Raw genomic sequence first — 18759 nt, 5'->3', positions numbered from 1 at the left:
CCTCGTCACTAAATGATTTCTTGGCCAAAATTGGGGTCCTCTTCCAAACGATTCGAAACCCAGTCAGCGAACAGCGAAAGCGAACGGCGTTGTTTATGGTCATGAACTTTGAGCTGCAGTTGGATCTTGTACGAGTGTAGGCCCAAGTCCCGACGCAAAACTCGCCAAGTTGAAGCCTGCGAAGAGACGAGCTCTTGTGCACGGCGAAGAATAGATTGCCTCGGGGTTCTGCTGTGTCCTGCTAGGTTCCTGTATCTACTAGGTTTTTGTATCTGCTTGGTTATGTACAGTTGTGTCTGAGTTAAGTTCCTGAATGTGGTAAGTTTCTGTGTTTGGTTGCGATCGATTATTGTAGTCAGTTCAATCTTCTTATAATTTAGTAAACAAAACTCAAGATATGCTCAAGCAATACAGCCATAAATGTAAAATATAAATAAAATGTGTTCGATCTTAAACGAAAGAACATTTCATATGTATTTTTTTATTGAGAAAGATCAATCTTTTTGGCTAACTTTCAGTAAAAAGGGATAAGAAGAATTCAGTACTGATCTCTTTTATTTCTACATAAAATTAGAAAAACATTATTTTTTTCATTTGTAAGGTTAATACTTCATTAATAATTTGTATTCAACAAAGTTTATTTAAGATTAATGGGTACTTCATCAATCCACTTAGATAGGTCAAGTGTTGGTAGCTTATCGCACGGCATTATTGGATTTCTAAAACAGAATTAAATATTTTTTTTTAAACACTAAATTTACACTTGGACCTTAAACTCTTCTAGGCATGTTTAGAAAAATTAGATCTTAAAAGTCCGAGATTTCTATTCACGTACTAGAATTCTCAAGATAATCAAGTCCTACAGATCTTATTTTTTGAATGCATTGTTTTATGTAATCGCAGCAAGACTTACGTATTTGAAACGGTAATGAATGCCTTAGGTTGCATTGTCTTGATTTGATTCCCGTTGTCACACATTATCCTTGCAATAGTCGACTTTCGAATTTCCTTAAGTTGATCTACAAAAATTCAAGAATACAAAAATACTCTTTTTTGAAGAAAGAAAATGGTTTTCATACCTTTTGTAAATCCTGTCTTGGGATTATCAGTCTCAAAGAAATAACGATCACCAACTCGAGTTCGATAGAATTGTTCAGTCAAAATACAAAGAAATGTTGGTCCAGCTAATGTTCCAGGGACTGGATGCTCCAGTGAACCACCCACAGTGAAATCAACATCTTCGGGGCTTTTATACAAATTCATTAGTCCTTCAACACTCTTAAATTAGTTATACTTTAGGTTTAGAAGAAACGAGAAATGTTTTACATCATTTACTTGGACATTTATGAAATCTTCAAAGTCTGACCAACTTGTTGCCCTCTTAATTCCACAGAACTCTCGAAAATCATTGTAAGTAGGCAATCCATGATCACGACCACGATGAGTATCTATGGCACGCAAGTCTCCCCCAAGTGTCATGTTTCTTCTGGAGAGAAAATGTTTAACCTTCAAGTTTGAAAAGAAAATTTTAATAGATCGAGGTCTAGGAAGGTTTATGATTGAAAATCCTGCTCAGAAGAAATTTGTTCAACTGTGATTTACCTCTCTATCAATATTATTGTCTGTAAGTTGTTGTGGTTGCCATCCCATTCCCCGAGACAACAAGTCGAAGTTATCACCGGCTTCAATGATTTCCGGGCGGAAGAACCAGTCACTCAGTCGTAAAGAACCCACCACAGATCTCATTTCCGTGACTAAGCTGGAAGCAAAGAAGAAGGTAGATTTTGCGAACACTTATTCACAAATGAACCCAAGAAAAAAACTTACTCCAATCTACCCTCACATTGCGAATGGAAATGCCTAAAAGCTCCAGTTGCAAACTCATTTAAGGTAGTTGCATCAACCTGGGGATTGTAATCATTGACATGGCTGTCAGGTGGTACATCATAAATCAGCTTATTCCTCAACATATTCTCCCGTCCCAAGAAGAATGGCAACAATTCGTAGTAGGTAATGTGTTGGATTTGTGCAATCAGGATTCTTCTTGCTTCCTGGAACAACACCTCATCACACCAATGTGGATTCAGCTTGGCCAATTCATCAGCCAGACGATTGTGTTGCCTCAGGTACATTGTAACCAGTATACTGAAACCTGGTGATGTGTTAACGCTTATATCACCACCAGTATAGCAAACATCACTTTCATCTTCGACAAAACACACTTGAGTAGTATTTGGACTCTTTGGCAGCCATGTTTGACCGTTTCGCTCCTCCACAATCAATCGACCCCCATTGAAAGTACGAAGAAGACGATTTGTCTCAGCAGTGCTGCCATAGAGCAACGACAAGTCCAAATAGCTGGTAACTGCATTCAATTGTTCAACTGGTCCGCCATTGTAGTTGCAGTTCGTTTCTTCATCAGTAAGAGTCCTAACAAAGTTCATACACTCATTTCCGGCTTGGACATTGAGTAGATCCTCTGGTGGAATATCAAGATTGTAACAAAGTTTTGGATTCCTTTCAAGGTATTGGCCATCTTGAGTACAGCACGGAACGTAGCGCTCTGAAAAAATTTAAATCACTCTGATCACTTTTAGTTTTCTACGTTTGGACACATTCTTACTTGATGCTGTTCCATTAGCTATTCTGGTGAAGTCTCCTGTTAGAACTTGACCGAACTGCATGTTAATAAGAGTAAAATTCTTATCAGGAACGTCGAGTTCTCCAAATAGCGACAGCGATATAAGTCTAGCATTTGGCAATGGTCCTCCATCGACAGATAGCCTTGGCTGATTTATTCCATCGCTGTATTTCGGCGGTAATAGACGTCCATATCTTTAAGAATCACATTTCATAAGAACCTTATGGAAGAGATCACCATAAAACTAACTTGTAATTGGACAAGCCAAACTGTGGATTATCCAAGTTGTTACAAGATCCGTCCAGCGAGCGGTATTTCGAATCCTCGCACTTTGTTGGGCCAATATCACAAAAATCTACACCCAAAAGTGGATTAGACCTTTCTGAGCTTTCAGCAATGGATTTAAAAGGGCACGATCCCGATGCAGAGACTGTAACACTTTCAAACGATAGAATTACGACTTTCAGAAGAAATAAGATATAAATTATTTGAGACCGAGCCATTTTATTGACTCCAACGATTAACCTCTAATAAATTAGTTTTGCCAGCGGCAGTGTTTATAAAACCTTTCAGGAAAAAATAAACAAGAAACTTAAAATGCAAATTGTTTTGTTTTCAAGTAAAGGGTGTTTTTTTGTTTTAAAAAGCTCAGATTAGTCAAAGAGGTTAAACTAAAAGCAGACTAAACAGGTTAAAAAGGTCAACAAAAGGCTGCAAGTTTAATTCTATTGAAGTTTAAAATATCGGACTTTTCTCAGTAAAAAGCACCCTCTAACTTACATTGTATTGAATTAAACAGTTATTGGTTTGGTGTTATTACCAGTTGACATAAAAAAAAGCTCTGTCCAGTCTCGATTTGACGATTAATCATTTTAATTAATCAAAAATAAAATACACCATGTTAATGAACTCATATAATTGAAGACTTGTTCTTGTTTATGTCTCAAGGTTAAAAATATGCAAAATAAACTCTTTTGGAAGATCCCCGAATAAATAAAATTTATTTTTTAGGTTTGAGGTGGTGGCGGAGCTCTATCGATCCATTTTGATAAGTCGAGTGATGGAAGGTCTGCACATGGTACGATCGGATTTCTTAAAAATAAAAGGAGACATTTTAGAGTTCCTAAGTTGTTAACGTAGATACAAATAGCAAAGACTTACGCTTCTGAAACGGTTATGAAAGCTCTAGGTTGCATTGTTTGAATTTGATTTCCATTGTCACAAACTATTCTAGAAGCAGATGACTTCCGAATCTCCTGAAGTTGATCTATAGACATCATACAATTAAAAAATGTATTAAAAATGTTTCGAAAAGAGAATATATCAATTATTAACCTCTTGTAAATCCAGTCTTGGGATTATCATTCTCATAGAAATATCGATCACCAATACGAGTTCGATAGAATTGTTCAGTCAAAATGCATAGAAATGTTGGTCCAGCTAATGTCCCAGGCACTGGCGTCTCTAGGGAACCACCCACATTAAAATCAACGTCTTCAGGACCTCTATACAAAGTTCTTAGTCCTTCAACACTCTATGATTATAAAGCTTCTTAATAGTAACAAGCCATACATTATGAGGGGAATAATAAAAGTAATTACATGAATATTTATATGGTCTGCAAAGTCCTCCCAATACTTGGCTCTCTTTAGGCCACAAAACTCTCTTACATCATTATAGGAAGCTAAACCATGATCACGACCACGATGAGTATCTATTGCACGCAAGTCTGAACCCAATAGACCTAATGGCAGTTTTTTTCTAAACAGAAAATGCTTTACCTAAAAATTGATAAAAAGATAATTGTTATAAGACTTAAGATATCACTTAAGCTGTCCAACATTCAGCGATTGTAAAGGATTTTTCTATTGGCACGGCCATTTTGTTTTAGTGACATCTGTCAAATCTTGTGTTTATTATTCAGTTGCTTATGCCAAATCATCATGGCCATTTTACAGTAGACGTGGTCAAATTTGAGACGACCGGTTCAGTAAACAATCAGGCACACCGTACGTTCAAGAAACGCGAAGTCAGCCAAGAATATCACCGCGGTCCGTGAAAGTGAACGGTAGAACCCGATGCAGTCTATTCCTCGCCATGCGCAAGAATTCAGCCTTTCGTAGACTTCAACAAGATCCAACTGACCCAGGAGCTCAAAGTTCATAACCATAGACAACGCCGTTTAATCGCTGACTTGGCTTCGAATCGTTTGGAAGGGGACCGTAATTTTGGCTGAAAGATCATCTTTACTGACGAAGCACATTTTTGGATGAATGGCTGTATGCATCGTCCAAAAGTTAACGTTTGCTGTGGATTTCGGGCCGGCGGCGTAATTGGTCCGTACTTTTTTGAAAACCAAGTTTGTAAGGCGGTCACCGTCAACATGGAGCGCTTCATAAAGAAGATAACTAATTTTGTATGGTCAAATTGAACCATATGGATCTAGACAACATGTGGTTCCAGCAGGAAGGCGCTACGTGCCACATAGCAAACGCCACAAAACATCACGCTGATCTTATTGAAAAACCCTTTATATAAAATCTATATTACTCCCACGAGAGAAACATAAAGCGACACCTAGGTACTCGTCATAGAAGATTACTCTGGTAGTGCTGAGCATAGGGAAAATCACCAGCGCCACCAGCACACCATTCAATGTACTAAAATTACTCGTTCCATGAGTTCGTTCGTTTTTCGAAAATTCGTGAATGGGAAATATTTCGATGAAACAAAATAGTGCAAAAACTCTTAGAAAAATTAAACTCAATCCACTGAGCAAGATGGCAAATGTCATTTGTTTTATCATTGACAGTCCAATTGTTCTATCAACTGTCAAAAAGTACAATTACCTCTTCATCGATATTAATGTCAGTGAGTTGCTGCGGTTGCGATCCCAGGCCTCTAGATAACGAATCAAAATTATCACCAATTTCTATTACTTCTGGACGATGGTACCAGTCACTGAGTCGCAATGAACCAAAAACAGATCTCAGCTCCGAAACTAAACTAAAACCAAACACAGGAAGAATATTTTTCCCAAAATCCAAATTCAAAACAAAAAAACTTACTCAAGTCTGCCTTCGCATTGTGAATGAAAATGTCTGAAAGCTCCAGTTGCAAACTCATTGACAACAGTTGCATCAACACTGGGATCATAATCATTGACATGACAGTCAGCTGGGACATCATATATCAGCTTATTCCTCAACATATTTTCTCGGCCCAGCAGAAGAGGCAAATACTCATAGTAAGCTATGTGTTGAAATTGCGCTGTTAGAATTTTCCTAGCTTCCTGGTACAACACCTCATCACTCCAATGCGGATTTAATTTGGCCAATTCACCAGCCAGCCGATTGTGTTCACGTAAATTCATTGTTGCCAAAATTGTTATGCCCGGGATTGAATTCACTCGAATGTCACCAGTGGCATAGCAAATGTCACTTTCATTCTCCACATCACAAACTTCAGTAGTGTTTGGATTCTTTGGAAGCCATGTATGACCATTTCGCTCATCGACAATCATTCGACCTCCTCGAAAAGCGCGAAGACGGCGATTAACTTCATTTCTATTTCCGTACAGTGTTGACATATCCAAGTAGCTGGTAACTGCATTCAATTGCTCGACTGGTCCGCCATTGTAGTTACAATCAGTTTCCTCATCTGTCAGAGTTCGGACAAAATCCATGCACTCGTTTCCGGCTCGTATGTTGAGTAGATCTTCCGGTGGGATATCAAGGTTGAAACATATTTCCGGATTTCTTTCAAGGAAACGACCCTCTGTTGTACAACAAGAAACGTAACGTTCTGCAAATGTCAAAAAACAAGCCATTCAACTTTGCATATCGATTTCATGAGTGTATAAACAAAAATGGGTTTGACTAATTTTGAAACAACTTTAAAGCAACCTAAGCTTTTTCTTGGTTCACTCGTATCTCACTTGAATAAGTTCCATTCGCAACCCGACTTAGGTCTCCAACAATAATTTGACCCCATTGCATATTCATGAGTGTAAAATCTAAATCTGGAGCATCTTGTTCTCCAAATAGCGTCAATGATATGAGTCTGGCATTCGGTAATGGTCCACCGGCGAGGGAGCCTGTTGGCTGACGAATTCCATCGCTGTACTTCGGTGGTAGCAGGCGTCCAAATCTAACAAAGCAAAAATAATTTCAGTATTCACACAATCAACTGGTTTTTCTTTCAGGCTTAAACGTACTTGTAGTTGGCTAGACCGTACAATGGATTAGCCAAATTATTGCAAGATCCATCTAGGGAGCGATATTTCGAATCGACGCATGTTTTTGGCCCGAGATTGCAGAAATCTATTGGAGTAGGAGCATCCACATTGTTGCTGGTAGAACTTCCAGAACTCCCAACAGGTGGAATTGGAACTAGAACTGGATGAAACGGACACGATGCAAGTACTCTCACATTTTTCAAAGATAGAACTATTATGATTTGCAAAAGCAACACACTTATGATTTCTCTGAAAGTCATCTGATTGAAGTAAATCTTTTGAACAGAGTAACTTCTTTTATATAAGCTACTTCTGTAAAAATTAAAATTATGACTCTCGTGGCGATAAAATCACAATGAAACTTCGTACAAATTTATTAAGTATATCAGGTTAACAGTCATGTTTATTGTTGATGTTTATTTAATCTTAATTGACGCTCAAAATTAACCTGTTCTGTTAATAAAAAAGATTTTATGATAAATGATGACGAATTGTAAATAAATATTTTTATTTTTCCAAAAATATAATTTGTTAATTAAGTGGCGGCTAAGATTTTAACTCTTGGTTCAAGGTCAAGAATATGCTGGGTAGACAATATTTAGGAGTATAGCGTCACAACTAATAAAACCAAAACTACCGAGAAGTTATATAGAACACAAGAAAGTGAAAGGATGGCACATATTTTAGTCACGTTATTGGTTATAGGGTTTAAAATTTGAAACTTCTTATTCACAAGCCCCTTATTTGTTAATGCAAATGATTTTATTATTCAGTTTTAGATAAATTTCAATCCGTAGGGTAAAGGTGTCAACAGTGAATCAGGGTACAAAGTGAATCATTTGCTCTCACGATGTATTTTTTTATTAACTTCCCATAGGAAGTTATTGTAATGGGTTCGATTTGTCAAATTGAAAATTTTGACATATCTCGATGTTTCAAGGTCCCTAGAGTCGAAATAAAAGAGTTTTAGAAATATGTCTGTGCGTGCGTGTGTATGTACGTTTGTACGTCCGTATGTTCGTGACGTTTTTTTCGTCGTCCATAGCTCAAGAACCAGAAAAGATATCGACTTCAAATAAATTTTGTTATATAGATAATAAGGCAGAAAGATGCAGAAAGGGCTCTCAAGGAAATTGCGTGGGTGGTTTTTTTACCATAGCAGTTTGAAAAAAAGGTGCCAATTTTGGTTAACCCGAAATATCTAACGAACCGAAAACGCTAGAGACTTGAATTAAATTTTATATATTATATTGTAACGTGATACCAAACAGATATATTTTTTGAAAAAAATCAATATAACGGTTTTTTATAAATCAATAAAACTAAAAAAAAATTGTCACCTCCAAAATTTTACGACTGAAATATGATTTTATCTCTTAAACAATTTTGTGCAACGAAGAATAATGTTTTTGACATCTGATAAAATTTTAAGAAAAATCTAATCGACAGTTTTTTTTATAAAAAATAAAAACCTAAAAAAACATTACTCAAAATTCGTAAAAATTGAATATCGATTCAAATATCTTTTCAAAAGCTTGAAATTTAGGCTTCAAACTTATTTTATCTCATAAGAAATATTGTTTTCAACATTTTTTAAAATTTTCAGAAAAACCAAATTGACAGTTTAAAAAAAAAAAAATAAAAGCCTAAAAAAAATGTATAAAAGTTGGTAAAAATTGATTTTCGACTCAAATATCTCTTCAAAAATTTTAAATATTGGCTTCAAACTAATTTTATCTTATAAGAAATATTGTTTTCAATATTTGGTAAAATTTTTAAAAAATTCGAATTGACAGTTTTTTACAAAAAATAAAACTCTAAAAAAAACAATACTAAAACTTGGTAAAAATTGATTTTTGACTCAAATATCTATTCAAAAATTAAAAATATTGGCTTCAAACTTATTTTATTTCACAGAAAATATTGTTTTCAATATTCAGTGATTGGGTCATAAGTCCATTATGCTAAAAAGAAAATTGGTCAAAAGTTCATAATTTAGTCAAACATAAAATTTATTTTAATTTCAGAAGAAAAAAGTCAATGTACCATCAATAAAAAAAAGAAAAACAAAAACAATATATGTAATTCAGTTCAAAATCCTTTAAAAAAAATGTGTGTGCTATTTGTCACAATTTGAATGCAAAATGGACATAGCAATTCATTTTTGTTTCGCTTTGCCGTGTCCTTAACAATTTCAAAACAAGTTTCGCAGATTTGGAAGTGGTTACACGGGATGAGAAGAGTGTCCCTCTGATTTTGGAAACAAATGGCGCAATTCAGCTCATTTCCACTTGTGATCTGACCATTGCTCTCATTTTCTTTGTCTTCTTCTTCTTCACCGGTGAAATTTTCAAACTCAAAAATTTTCAAGTCCGTTTTCTAGGAACATATTGAACTTAATTGACTCAATAGTTCCGTTAAAGTGATCTTATCTGTTTCGAATTTAATGGTCATGGACTCAATTAACTGATTTCGCAGTTGAAATTTGGATTTAGGTCTCTCAAACATTTCCCATGTTTGCCTATCCACAGATGCCAAAAAATCAATAGTAATTGTATGTTCCTCATCAATTAATTGGTCCACAAAGTTGAAAAAATTTCCGTTTTTTGGCAAAAGTTTTCCCAATTTTCCGTTGCACGCTTCCAAACTACTTGTTGTGCGAACACTTTTTCCATAAACAGAAAATTGTTGTAAAGGATCCTGAAAAAAATGTATTCTTATTATAATAAGTACTTTTTAAACGTTGGATAATTATTTACATTTACTATCCACTGCTTTTGAAAATATTCCATAAAATTGTTGAACATTGTAAAGCCGTTTGCTTCCCTTTGAATTATTTCGAACCCCCTCTGCATATTTTCGGGCTTCAAGAGGGGTAGGACAAAAAATGTATTGAATATTTTGTTACAATTTTTATTTCCTCGGAGGCCTTTCAAAAAGTTTGGAATTTTCGAAGCTCTCCTTTTTATGGCCCTGCAGTAGTGGAACCAGCATCCATGTATTTGTGCGTTAGGAAAAACATTCGTCAAGCCCTTCCGCAGAGCATGCTCAAAATTCAGTGTAAAGGAAGCTGGACGAAATTTCATTAAATTGGCTTCAATGTATTGGAAAGCGTGGGTGTACGCTTTTTCGGATTTATGACTCATAAGCAAGAAGATGAATGGACAAACCTATAGGTAAAATAAGGACACACAAATTACCAAATTCAATATTTCAAAATTATATTACTATTTGAGTATTTAACAAAAACAAACAAAGAAACAATTTGGGGAGTGAATTCGCTCGAGAAATTTTTTTATTTTCACTCCCCAAATTGTTTCTCTGTTTGGCAAAAAAAATTACGGTTCGAGAAATTAATTTATAGAGTGCTGCTCTAATTCAAAAGTTAAAAGTTAAAAATATTATTTTTATTCAATCTAAAATAATAATTCGAAACATTCAATTATAATCACAAATTTCGCGATTGAAGTTTTGAATTAGGTACTTACATGTTCAGAAGATACGATACACAAAATTATTAATTGCTTCCACTCGCCTAATGGAAGTACGCCGAATGTACCGTCAATGACATACTTTCTGTCTGATTGTGGCAACATTTCAATTTCTTTCACTATTTCTGTTGCCATAAATATTGAATATGAAAAGTCTGTTTCCAAAACTGTGCCTTTATAGAAAGTATTTTTACTGTTGTAACGTGACTTACCATATCTATGACAGACATTTTCTTAAGGAATATTTCTTTAACTTCCGAAAAGGTTTTCGGGGTTTGAGGAAGAGTACTACTTTTTATTCTGTTGAGAGTCCTTTTAAGGGTCTTGTAGTGGGCTAAATGTGCGGAGTCCGTTGTCTTCATTCTTTTCTGGTCAAAAACTTGCTTTGACGTTGTTTTCCTTTTAAGGCTGATATCCAAGCAATCTTTTTTCATACTGTTTATTAACTCCATTTTCTGGTACATATTATATTGAACCGGATGAGGGTGAATAGCATCGGAAACATTAACAATTTTATACAACACCGGGTCAAATGTTAAGCCTGCTTTGCAGGATTTTATGTAGCAAATATATCTGTCAATGTTTTTATATGTATATTTTTTCGTATATAATTGTTTTTCGTTTTCTAAATATAAGACCGAACTGTTCTTTCTTAAACCAATGATAAATTTAAACTTTATGCACGTGTTTTCCATGTTTTATCAATCACTTTTATTTTCCACTTTTCTAATGAGGTCTTGTTTAACTGTAAACAGCACTTGTAATGATCAATGTGAATCAATTCTTCAAAATCTTAACGGAGCACAACAAGTGCTTGTCTTAATTTTACTCTATAGTTTACCGATATAATCTCCGTCTCTAAAACTAACTCTTGCGTATCGCTTTTTTTATGTTAACAGTTAAAATCAAACAAAACAACAAAAACATAATCAAATTTCAAGGTTGTAATTATGGACTTTTGTCTCATCTAAGTTAGTCAAAAATTCATAATCAAGGGGTCATTAGTCCACAAGAATTCTTCTGGACTTTTGACTCACTAGGGTGGGTCAAAAGATCATAATGGAATTATGGACTTTTAACCTACCCAAGTGGGTCAAAAGTCCATTATGGACTTTTGGCCTCTGGACTTCTGACCCTGCGCCTTCTGCATTGGTAAGTAATTTTTTGTTTTTCTTCTCATTTAATAACTGTGGATCGTAAGTGCATTTGAGTCATATATTTGTATTTATAGTTACATTGACTTAATAATTTGTGTCAACTTGTTTACTTGTGTGCACTGATTCACTGTGTACCTATATGTTATTCATTTTTCTATGTTGGTACAAATGTTTTTTTTTTGTTTTGTAGTTTGATATGGCACGTACAAAAACAGCCCGAAAAGTGGGTTCGCATTCTTCAGAGCAGATGCAAGCTGTTCTCGATTTGATCAAGAAAGGGAAAAGCATCAGGGAAGCTGTAAAATCAAAAAATTTATCGTTTACAACCCTGTATCGGTGTTACAAAAAAATTAAAAACAATCCAGAACAAGCGAACATCAGATTAGTTCCTAACTATGAAATCAACAAAGTTTTTACCGACGCTCAAGAGCAGACACTAATAGCCTATCTGAAGGAATCCGCCTATCTTTTTTACGGCCTTTCCAACATTGATTGCCGAAAGCTAGCTTATAAAACAGCTTTAATAAATAAAATCAAAGTTCCCGAGAGCTGGATGAGAAACCAAATGGCAGGCATCGACTGGTTGAAAGGTTTTCGAGCCCGACATCGAGATGTCTCATTGATAATTCCTGAGAGTTGCAGTTTAGCGCGGGCAACGGGATTTAATGAATTCAATGTTGACCTATGTATATTTCAACAATCTGGAGAGTGTTTTAATTAGACTTCCACAATTTTCCAACGGGACAAGAATTTTTAATTTGGACGAAACTGCCACCACAACCGTTCAAAAACCTTTAAAAATTCTAGCCCCGAAAGGAATACGGTGCATTTCTAAGGTTACCAGTGGGGAAAGAGGCACTTTGTCAACAACATGTGCAATAATTTTCGCAAGTGGAATAGCGCTTCCACCCGTACTTGTTTTTCCCAGAAAGAATTTCAAAAAACATATACTACATGTTAAAGTACATTTGCGTTCCCATAACTAATTCCATTTGTTGTCATAGTTGTTTGTTTTAATTTGCTACTACATAGGCACATCTCCCGGTACTTTAGGTTTGGCTACTCCAAGTGGATGGATGAACTCGGAACTCTTTCCAGAAGTGATGAGGCATTTTATACTACACAGTTGTTCATCTAAGGAAAATCCTTCGCTATTATTGTTTGACAACCATGAGTCTCACCTTTCAATTGAATCCTTGGAATTAGCGAAAACTAACGGCGTAACCATGCTAACCCTACCACCTCATTCATCCCACAAAACTCAGCCTCTCAATGTGGGTCTGTTCAAGCCATTTAAAAGCATCTATAACACGTGCATGGATTCCTGGATGATGAGGCATCCAGGTCAGCCCGTTACCATATATGACGTGGGTGCTTAAGTTGGTGAGGCATATCAAAAATCTATGACAATCAATCACAAATGCTTTCAAAAATTGGCATATATCCATTCGATAGAAATGTTTTCGGTGAAGTTGACTTTTTGCCCAGCTCAGTCACTGATCGTCCTGAACCCACTGAAAATGAAGAATTTAATCAGACCGATAAGAATAATCAGTCAGAAGAGATTGGAAATATCCCTCCCATAAAATCTAAGCCAAGGAAAAATATCAGGCAAAATAAAAAGAATGGAAGGAGTCTCATAGCCACTGACACCCCAGAAAAAGAATACATTTTTCAAAACAAAATCAGAAAGGTTCAACCAAAAAAAAAAACAAAAGACTGTAAGAAAAATACTTCAAGAAATATTAACCTCAGAATCTGATTCAAGCATAGTTCTTGAAAGAGACGATATCATGACAGATGAGGATTCCGATAAAACTGATGATATTAATGATATTGAGAACAATGAACAGCTTGAGCCAGAGGATCCCATCCGAGATGCTATTCCAGATGATTTTATTTTAGTTGAATTTAAAGGAAAGCGAAATTTCGTACACTATGTCGCTAAGATCTTACCGCTTGAAGAAAATGTATACCAAGTGACTTACCTGAGAACAAAATCGACGAATCAATGAATTTTCTCACTGCCAGACGTTCCGGACAAAGCTACTGTTCTAAAATGGGACATAAAAATGATTCTTCCTAAACCATCTGACATTGGTAGCACTTCAAGACTAAGAAATTCAAATTTTTCATTTTAATTTCAACTTTTTAAACATGGATGTTCGCTAGAAAGCTATATATTTTAATCAAGTGGATTACTTTTCTTTCCTTATTTTTTTTTTTAATTATTTTTCTTTATTTTCAGCCTTGTGATTTTGTTATAAATGAAGAGTATTTATTTTTGTTAAGTTTTTTATCATTAAATGAAATATGACTGATAGATATAAAAAATAAGTATAAAACAAAAAGCATTGTTTTTTTTTCCTAAAAGACTGGTCTAACATCGCTGATTCACTGTGTACACCCAAAGTACACAGTGAATCATGTGTTAAGGTAAGTTAAAAACATTTTTTTTTTATTTTCTCGAAAGCATAGTTTTGAAATTTTGTGCTTAAATTGAAGAAAATATATTGAAAATGCTGTGAAAAAAAATGTCATGGCTATTATTCTTAATGCGAGCTTAACAGCAAAAAATGTAAAAATTGATCCACTGTTGACACCTTTACCCCAATCATTAAGAGTTTTCTTAAGTCTCAGAACTCAATTAATACCCTTGGGAAAAGTCTTTTATAACTGGTTTCCAATAAAAGGTTTCATTTTGATACTCGAATTTTGCGGCTGTATGTCCTTCTATTTTCGAGAAAATACAAAATTCCATTTACTAAACGTCCCTATTTTAAGGAATCCAATTAAAATTCTCAGACTAGGCTAAGTACCTGGGTCTTATTTTAGATAATAAGAACTAAATTTGAAACGCAATGTACAAGAAAGAGTCAAAAAAGGTACAATAGCTCTCTTCTTGCAAAAAAGCTATTGGTAACAAATGGGGCTTACAACCCAAAATATACACATCGGTTATTAGACCGATTTTAATGTCCTGTGTGGCGGTATGGTGGACTGCTTTAGAGAAAGCTATAAGGAGCTTTATAGCTGCAAGCTCTATTATTCAAAGCTCCGTTATTCTTAGACATTTAGAATCAATCCCAAATCACACAGGCTACACCATCCCCCAACTGCAATTCGACAGAAATGTCCAGATTTCTATACATCCCAGTCTTCCAGATCTTTCTGGGAGGATAGGACATTCCTGGAAGATCGGTTAATCCAATTTTATACAGATGGTTCAAAAACAAAAGAAGGGATTGGTGGAGGTGTGTACTCTGAACGACTGAAATTAAGTCTCTCATTCCGCCATCCCAATCATTTTAGCGTGTTCCAGGCGGAAGTTTTGGCGATAAAATAAGTCTTGTCCTGGTTTAAGGAAAACGTGATATCAACATCTGATAACCGTATTTTCTCAGATAGTCAGGCTGCTATCAAATCTTTGGACTCTGTATCTACAAACATCTATAACTTTAAGGCAGATGAGCTCACCAGGAACGGTACAGTGCAGCCCATACCACCACGTTTGGCGCATACTGGCATACCACTACTATTACTACTACTGGAAACTATTGCTGCAAGACGCTGTGAGAAGGGCAGGCACCAGGTGGAACAACATCAGCACTTATCAGGTCACAAAAAACAACACTAGCTTTAAAGCGATCAAGGTTTTTGCTATCTCCAACCAGATCGCATATAAGTTCGTTAAAAGGGTCATAACCGTCTAATAGGAAAGCACGCCACCCGACTAGGCGTTTTCTCAAATGACTTTCGCAGAAGCTCTATGGACGACGAAGGAGAGGAAACACTCCTCTGTACATGCCCTGCTCTAGCTCAAAAACGCAAGAATTTCCTAGGAGAATTCTTCTATAACGATCTAAATCATATTAGCATAATCAGCCTCTCACGTTTCGTAAGGGACTCAAACTGGTTTCATTGAGCTTAGGAGGAATCCTCAAGATTCATGTAGTAACAATTGGACACTAAACTGGCCTAAGTGTGTCCTATTCCATCACGAACAGCCATTTTAACCTTAACCCAATCTATGTCCTCAATAACTTCTTTAAGGGCTTGAATTGATGGGGGAGCAAGATTCCAGTTTTTAATTATGATCACCATCACCTCCTCGAGAAACAACTCGACCAGAAAAGTTTTTATGTGTCGTTGCTTGTATGGCACGTTGTACCATTTTGGTAGCAGTTTTAATAAGTTTTTGAAAAGTGTATCCTTTCATTTTTAGTAATAATGCTATTTTGACTTGTTGGTCAAATGTCAAAAGTGAAAGTTTCAATAGTGACTTATGGAGAAATTGAGGGCTATTCCAAATGAATACGGCAACATAACTTTTAAATAACTCTAGAACTTCAAGTTTAATGTGTTCCTCAGGGTTCTGTTCTATCGACGACACTCTTTCTCTTTTTTTATTACTGAATCTTCTAAGCCACTAACCTGCTTCGCTGACGATAGTATTCCCAGATGTTCACATTCGTTTTTACAACCCTGTTCTTCAGATGCGGATCTTCAACGGCATTATACTATGAGCTCATTAAATTCTGACATTGACAGCATTGTTAGGGGAATCACCGGTAGAATTTAGTGTATCGAAAACTCAATGTTTACTTGCACTTGCATAAAAATGCTTAAAAATCCCTAAATCCTGGGTATGCATATCTCCAACTCTCCAAGAGTAAAATACGCAATGTCGTCAAAATTTCCGCAAGATTTTTGGTTTTGGCGATGGTAGAACTGTTTCTCCCCTTCTGATCTGGTTATTATCTATATAACTTCCATCTTGTCTAAACCCGATTTCATAAAAAAACACTAGAAGCACTTTTATCTAAAAGCTTTTTAAATTTTATCAGGCCTTTAAATGTTGTCAGTTTCACCAAGCTTAAAATGGGAAATTTCAGAGATATTTTTGTTAAAATAGAGTCCTCTTCACAACCCCGGAAAAATAAAACCCTTTTTTTCTTTCAATTAAGCTAATTGTGTGAAAAAAAAAGAGAAAGCATTATATGTTGAAATAAATGACAAGAATCGCAAAATACAACAGTAGCCGCGTTTTATTATCACCATGATCTGATCCGGATCTTGGATTTACATGCATTACAACAACAACACAAGATCCTGCTTTGTGTTTGGATCTCAATTTGAGATCCAAAATTTAGTTCTTTTTTTCACAACAAGGAGCGCTCTATCATTGTGATTTCACATGTAAATGTTGGTATCATTGCAAACAAATTAAATAAAACCTGTATTGCCATATAAACATTTTAATTTGACTGAAATAAAATATTTTTTTAAATAAAAAGTGAGAAGCATTATATTTATTTATTTGGTATATAATCCATGAAATAATTAGATATTTTAACAAAACTAATTAATTGGTGAAATTCAAATAATTAAGTCCAAAAAAATGTATATTTGACATAATTTATGGGTAATATTTTGCCCAACAAAAAGGAACAAAAAAAATCATTGAGCAAAATGTTCTATGGGCAACCCTGCTTTAAATGTCAAAAAACATAAATAAAATCGAGAAAGCTGCAGCAGAAAAAAATGTTGAAAATACTTTTACATGGGAATTTTTTGAAATCATTCTTTAAATTGAAAATGGTTGTAAGAAACACTTAGGTGACATAAATTAGAACTCAGAACCGTCTGAACCATCTCAATTAAGAGAGTAGTTTTGAAATGACGGTGGGTTGTATGTAACACTTTTAAGAATTTTGTATGATTTTCTCTCGAAATTCTTGGAAGTGTTACATATAAACCACTATAAAAAAATCCCATGTAAAAGTATTTTCAACATTTTTTGATTTGTGTGATTTGCACATTTTCAGAAGTTGTGGAGCTACAACTGGAACTTGAATCATCATCGATAAGATTCTATAGGAATAAAATTGAATTGTTTGATTCTTCGCTTTCATCACTTTCAAATAAAAACTGCAAATTATAAAAGTTTTTAAAAGAGAAAAGAAATATGAAAACTAATTTTAATAAAAGAGAACGAGGACAAAATTATACGGAGGCAGAGTGGCTTAAATGACAAAGCTCAAAAACTTGTACAGACGACTTACAGACCCACACGACTTGGAGGTCAGGACACTGAAGTCATCAATAAAAAATGTCAATCTGTTGATTAAGGAGAACTACAGGCTATCAATTAACAAGTACTGGGACCGCAAGATCCGGTCAGTTAATTCGAGTGACCCTAGTATGTTCCCCAAAATCAACAAGATATTCAGGAAAAAAAACGATAATGACCTTCCGTGTCTTAAACTCCAAAGAACTGAAGAGAACAGAGACGTACTCAGGACAGCGCAAATAGATCCAGAGGAAGCCATCTTTGACGATGACTTTTACATAATTGAAGATCCGAAGGAAAAAGTGGTGGCGGTGGGAGCTGCTTTCCAGCAAGTGTACAAGGTGAATGTCAGCATTCGCCTCAACCACGACCTGGAAAACAGAGCCCTACTTAATTACTTTTACCTCCGTAATGATATCACACATTGGCGATCTGAGAACCGCGGTTTCATGCGGTTCATTGACGATTCCTTGACAAATGCCATAATCGCCGAGCAAACGGGACTAAGTGGGCCGCGGACAACAAAATAATTCCGGATCAAGGCGGGTAATGACACAATTCATGCTGCGTCTAAACTCGTTTCTGATATCCAATGATCAAAACAAAAAAAAACAATGATTTGGAAACGGCCTTTAAAACCGTATGTTAGAGGGTCTTTACCTAAAACTGAGCAGGCTTGGCATAAGGAAGCCATTGTTGTATATACTTTATGATTTGCTTAGCGGTAGAAAATTTGTTGTCAAAAGTGGCAATGTAACTTCTACCACAACATTCTCAATTGAAAATGGTCTTCAACAGGGAGCGGTGAATTCGCCGATTCTCTTCAGCATTTACACCAGCGATCTGATAGGTAGTCTTACAAAGGCAATTGCGTACGCCGACGATCTAATTGCGTACAGAACGGCCCGAAAGGTTGAGGTTATTAGAATTCTCTTGCAGCGTGATTTCGACAAGATTCAGCGATATTGCGACGACTATAAACTGAAAATAAATGTCCAGAAGTCAGAGACAATTCTTTTCCGGACTCCGCTGGCTAGGGCCACGGGGGATACGTGTAAGAATTGGCGCAAGATGGTCATCGTTGATCTTCACGGGCAGCCATTAGCGTGCAAAAGTGTAGTGAAGTACCTCGGTATCTGGTTAGATCAGTATTTATATTT

At 35.6% G+C, this 18759-nt stretch overlaps 3 protein-coding genes across 3 annotated transcripts; all 3 read right to left on the bottom strand.

Annotated features, from left to right (window-relative positions):
* Positions 1-537: 537 nt before the first annotated feature.
* LOC129940768 (peroxidase-like) lies at positions 538-3144 on the bottom strand. The gene is made up of 8 exons (XM_056049225.1): positions 2891-3144; positions 2606-2835; positions 1828-2569; positions 1603-1759; positions 1336-1506; positions 1080-1278; positions 914-1019; positions 538-719 (listed from the first exon to the last, which is right to left on the bottom strand). The coding sequence occupies exons 1-8, from the start codon at positions 3142-3144 to the stop codon at positions 638-640; spliced, it is 1941 nt and encodes a 646-aa protein (XP_055905200.1). The 3' UTR covers positions 538-637.
* Positions 3145-3494: 350 nt separating this feature from the next.
* Positions 3495-7164, bottom strand: LOC129939767 (peroxidase-like). Its single transcript, XM_056047892.1, has 8 exons — positions 6858-7164; positions 6579-6790; positions 5710-6445; positions 5491-5647; positions 4243-4422; positions 3977-4175; positions 3803-3908; positions 3495-3733 (listed from the first exon to the last, which is right to left on the bottom strand). The coding sequence occupies exons 1-8, from the start codon at positions 7136-7138 to the stop codon at positions 3649-3651; spliced, it is 1956 nt and encodes a 651-aa protein (XP_055903867.1). The 5' UTR covers positions 7139-7164; the 3' UTR covers positions 3495-3648.
* A 2035-nt stretch (positions 7165-9199) lies between these two features.
* LOC129939771 (uncharacterized) lies at positions 9200-10056 on the bottom strand. The gene is made up of 2 exons (XM_056047899.1): positions 9638-10056; positions 9200-9578 (listed from the first exon to the last, which is right to left on the bottom strand). Exons 1-2 carry the CDS (start codon positions 10022-10024, stop codon positions 9258-9260), a joined length of 708 nt encoding a protein of 235 aa, XP_055903874.1. The 5' UTR covers positions 10025-10056; the 3' UTR covers positions 9200-9257.
* Between the last annotated feature and the right edge of the window lie 8703 nt (positions 10057-18759).

This window comes from Eupeodes corollae, chromosome 1 (assembly GCF_945859685.1).
Source record: "Eupeodes corollae chromosome 1, idEupCoro1.1, whole genome shotgun sequence".
Classification (NCBI taxonomy): Eukaryota; Metazoa; Arthropoda; class Insecta; order Diptera; family Syrphidae; genus Eupeodes; species Eupeodes corollae.
This window is presented reverse-complemented; position numbering and strand designations above follow the sequence as displayed.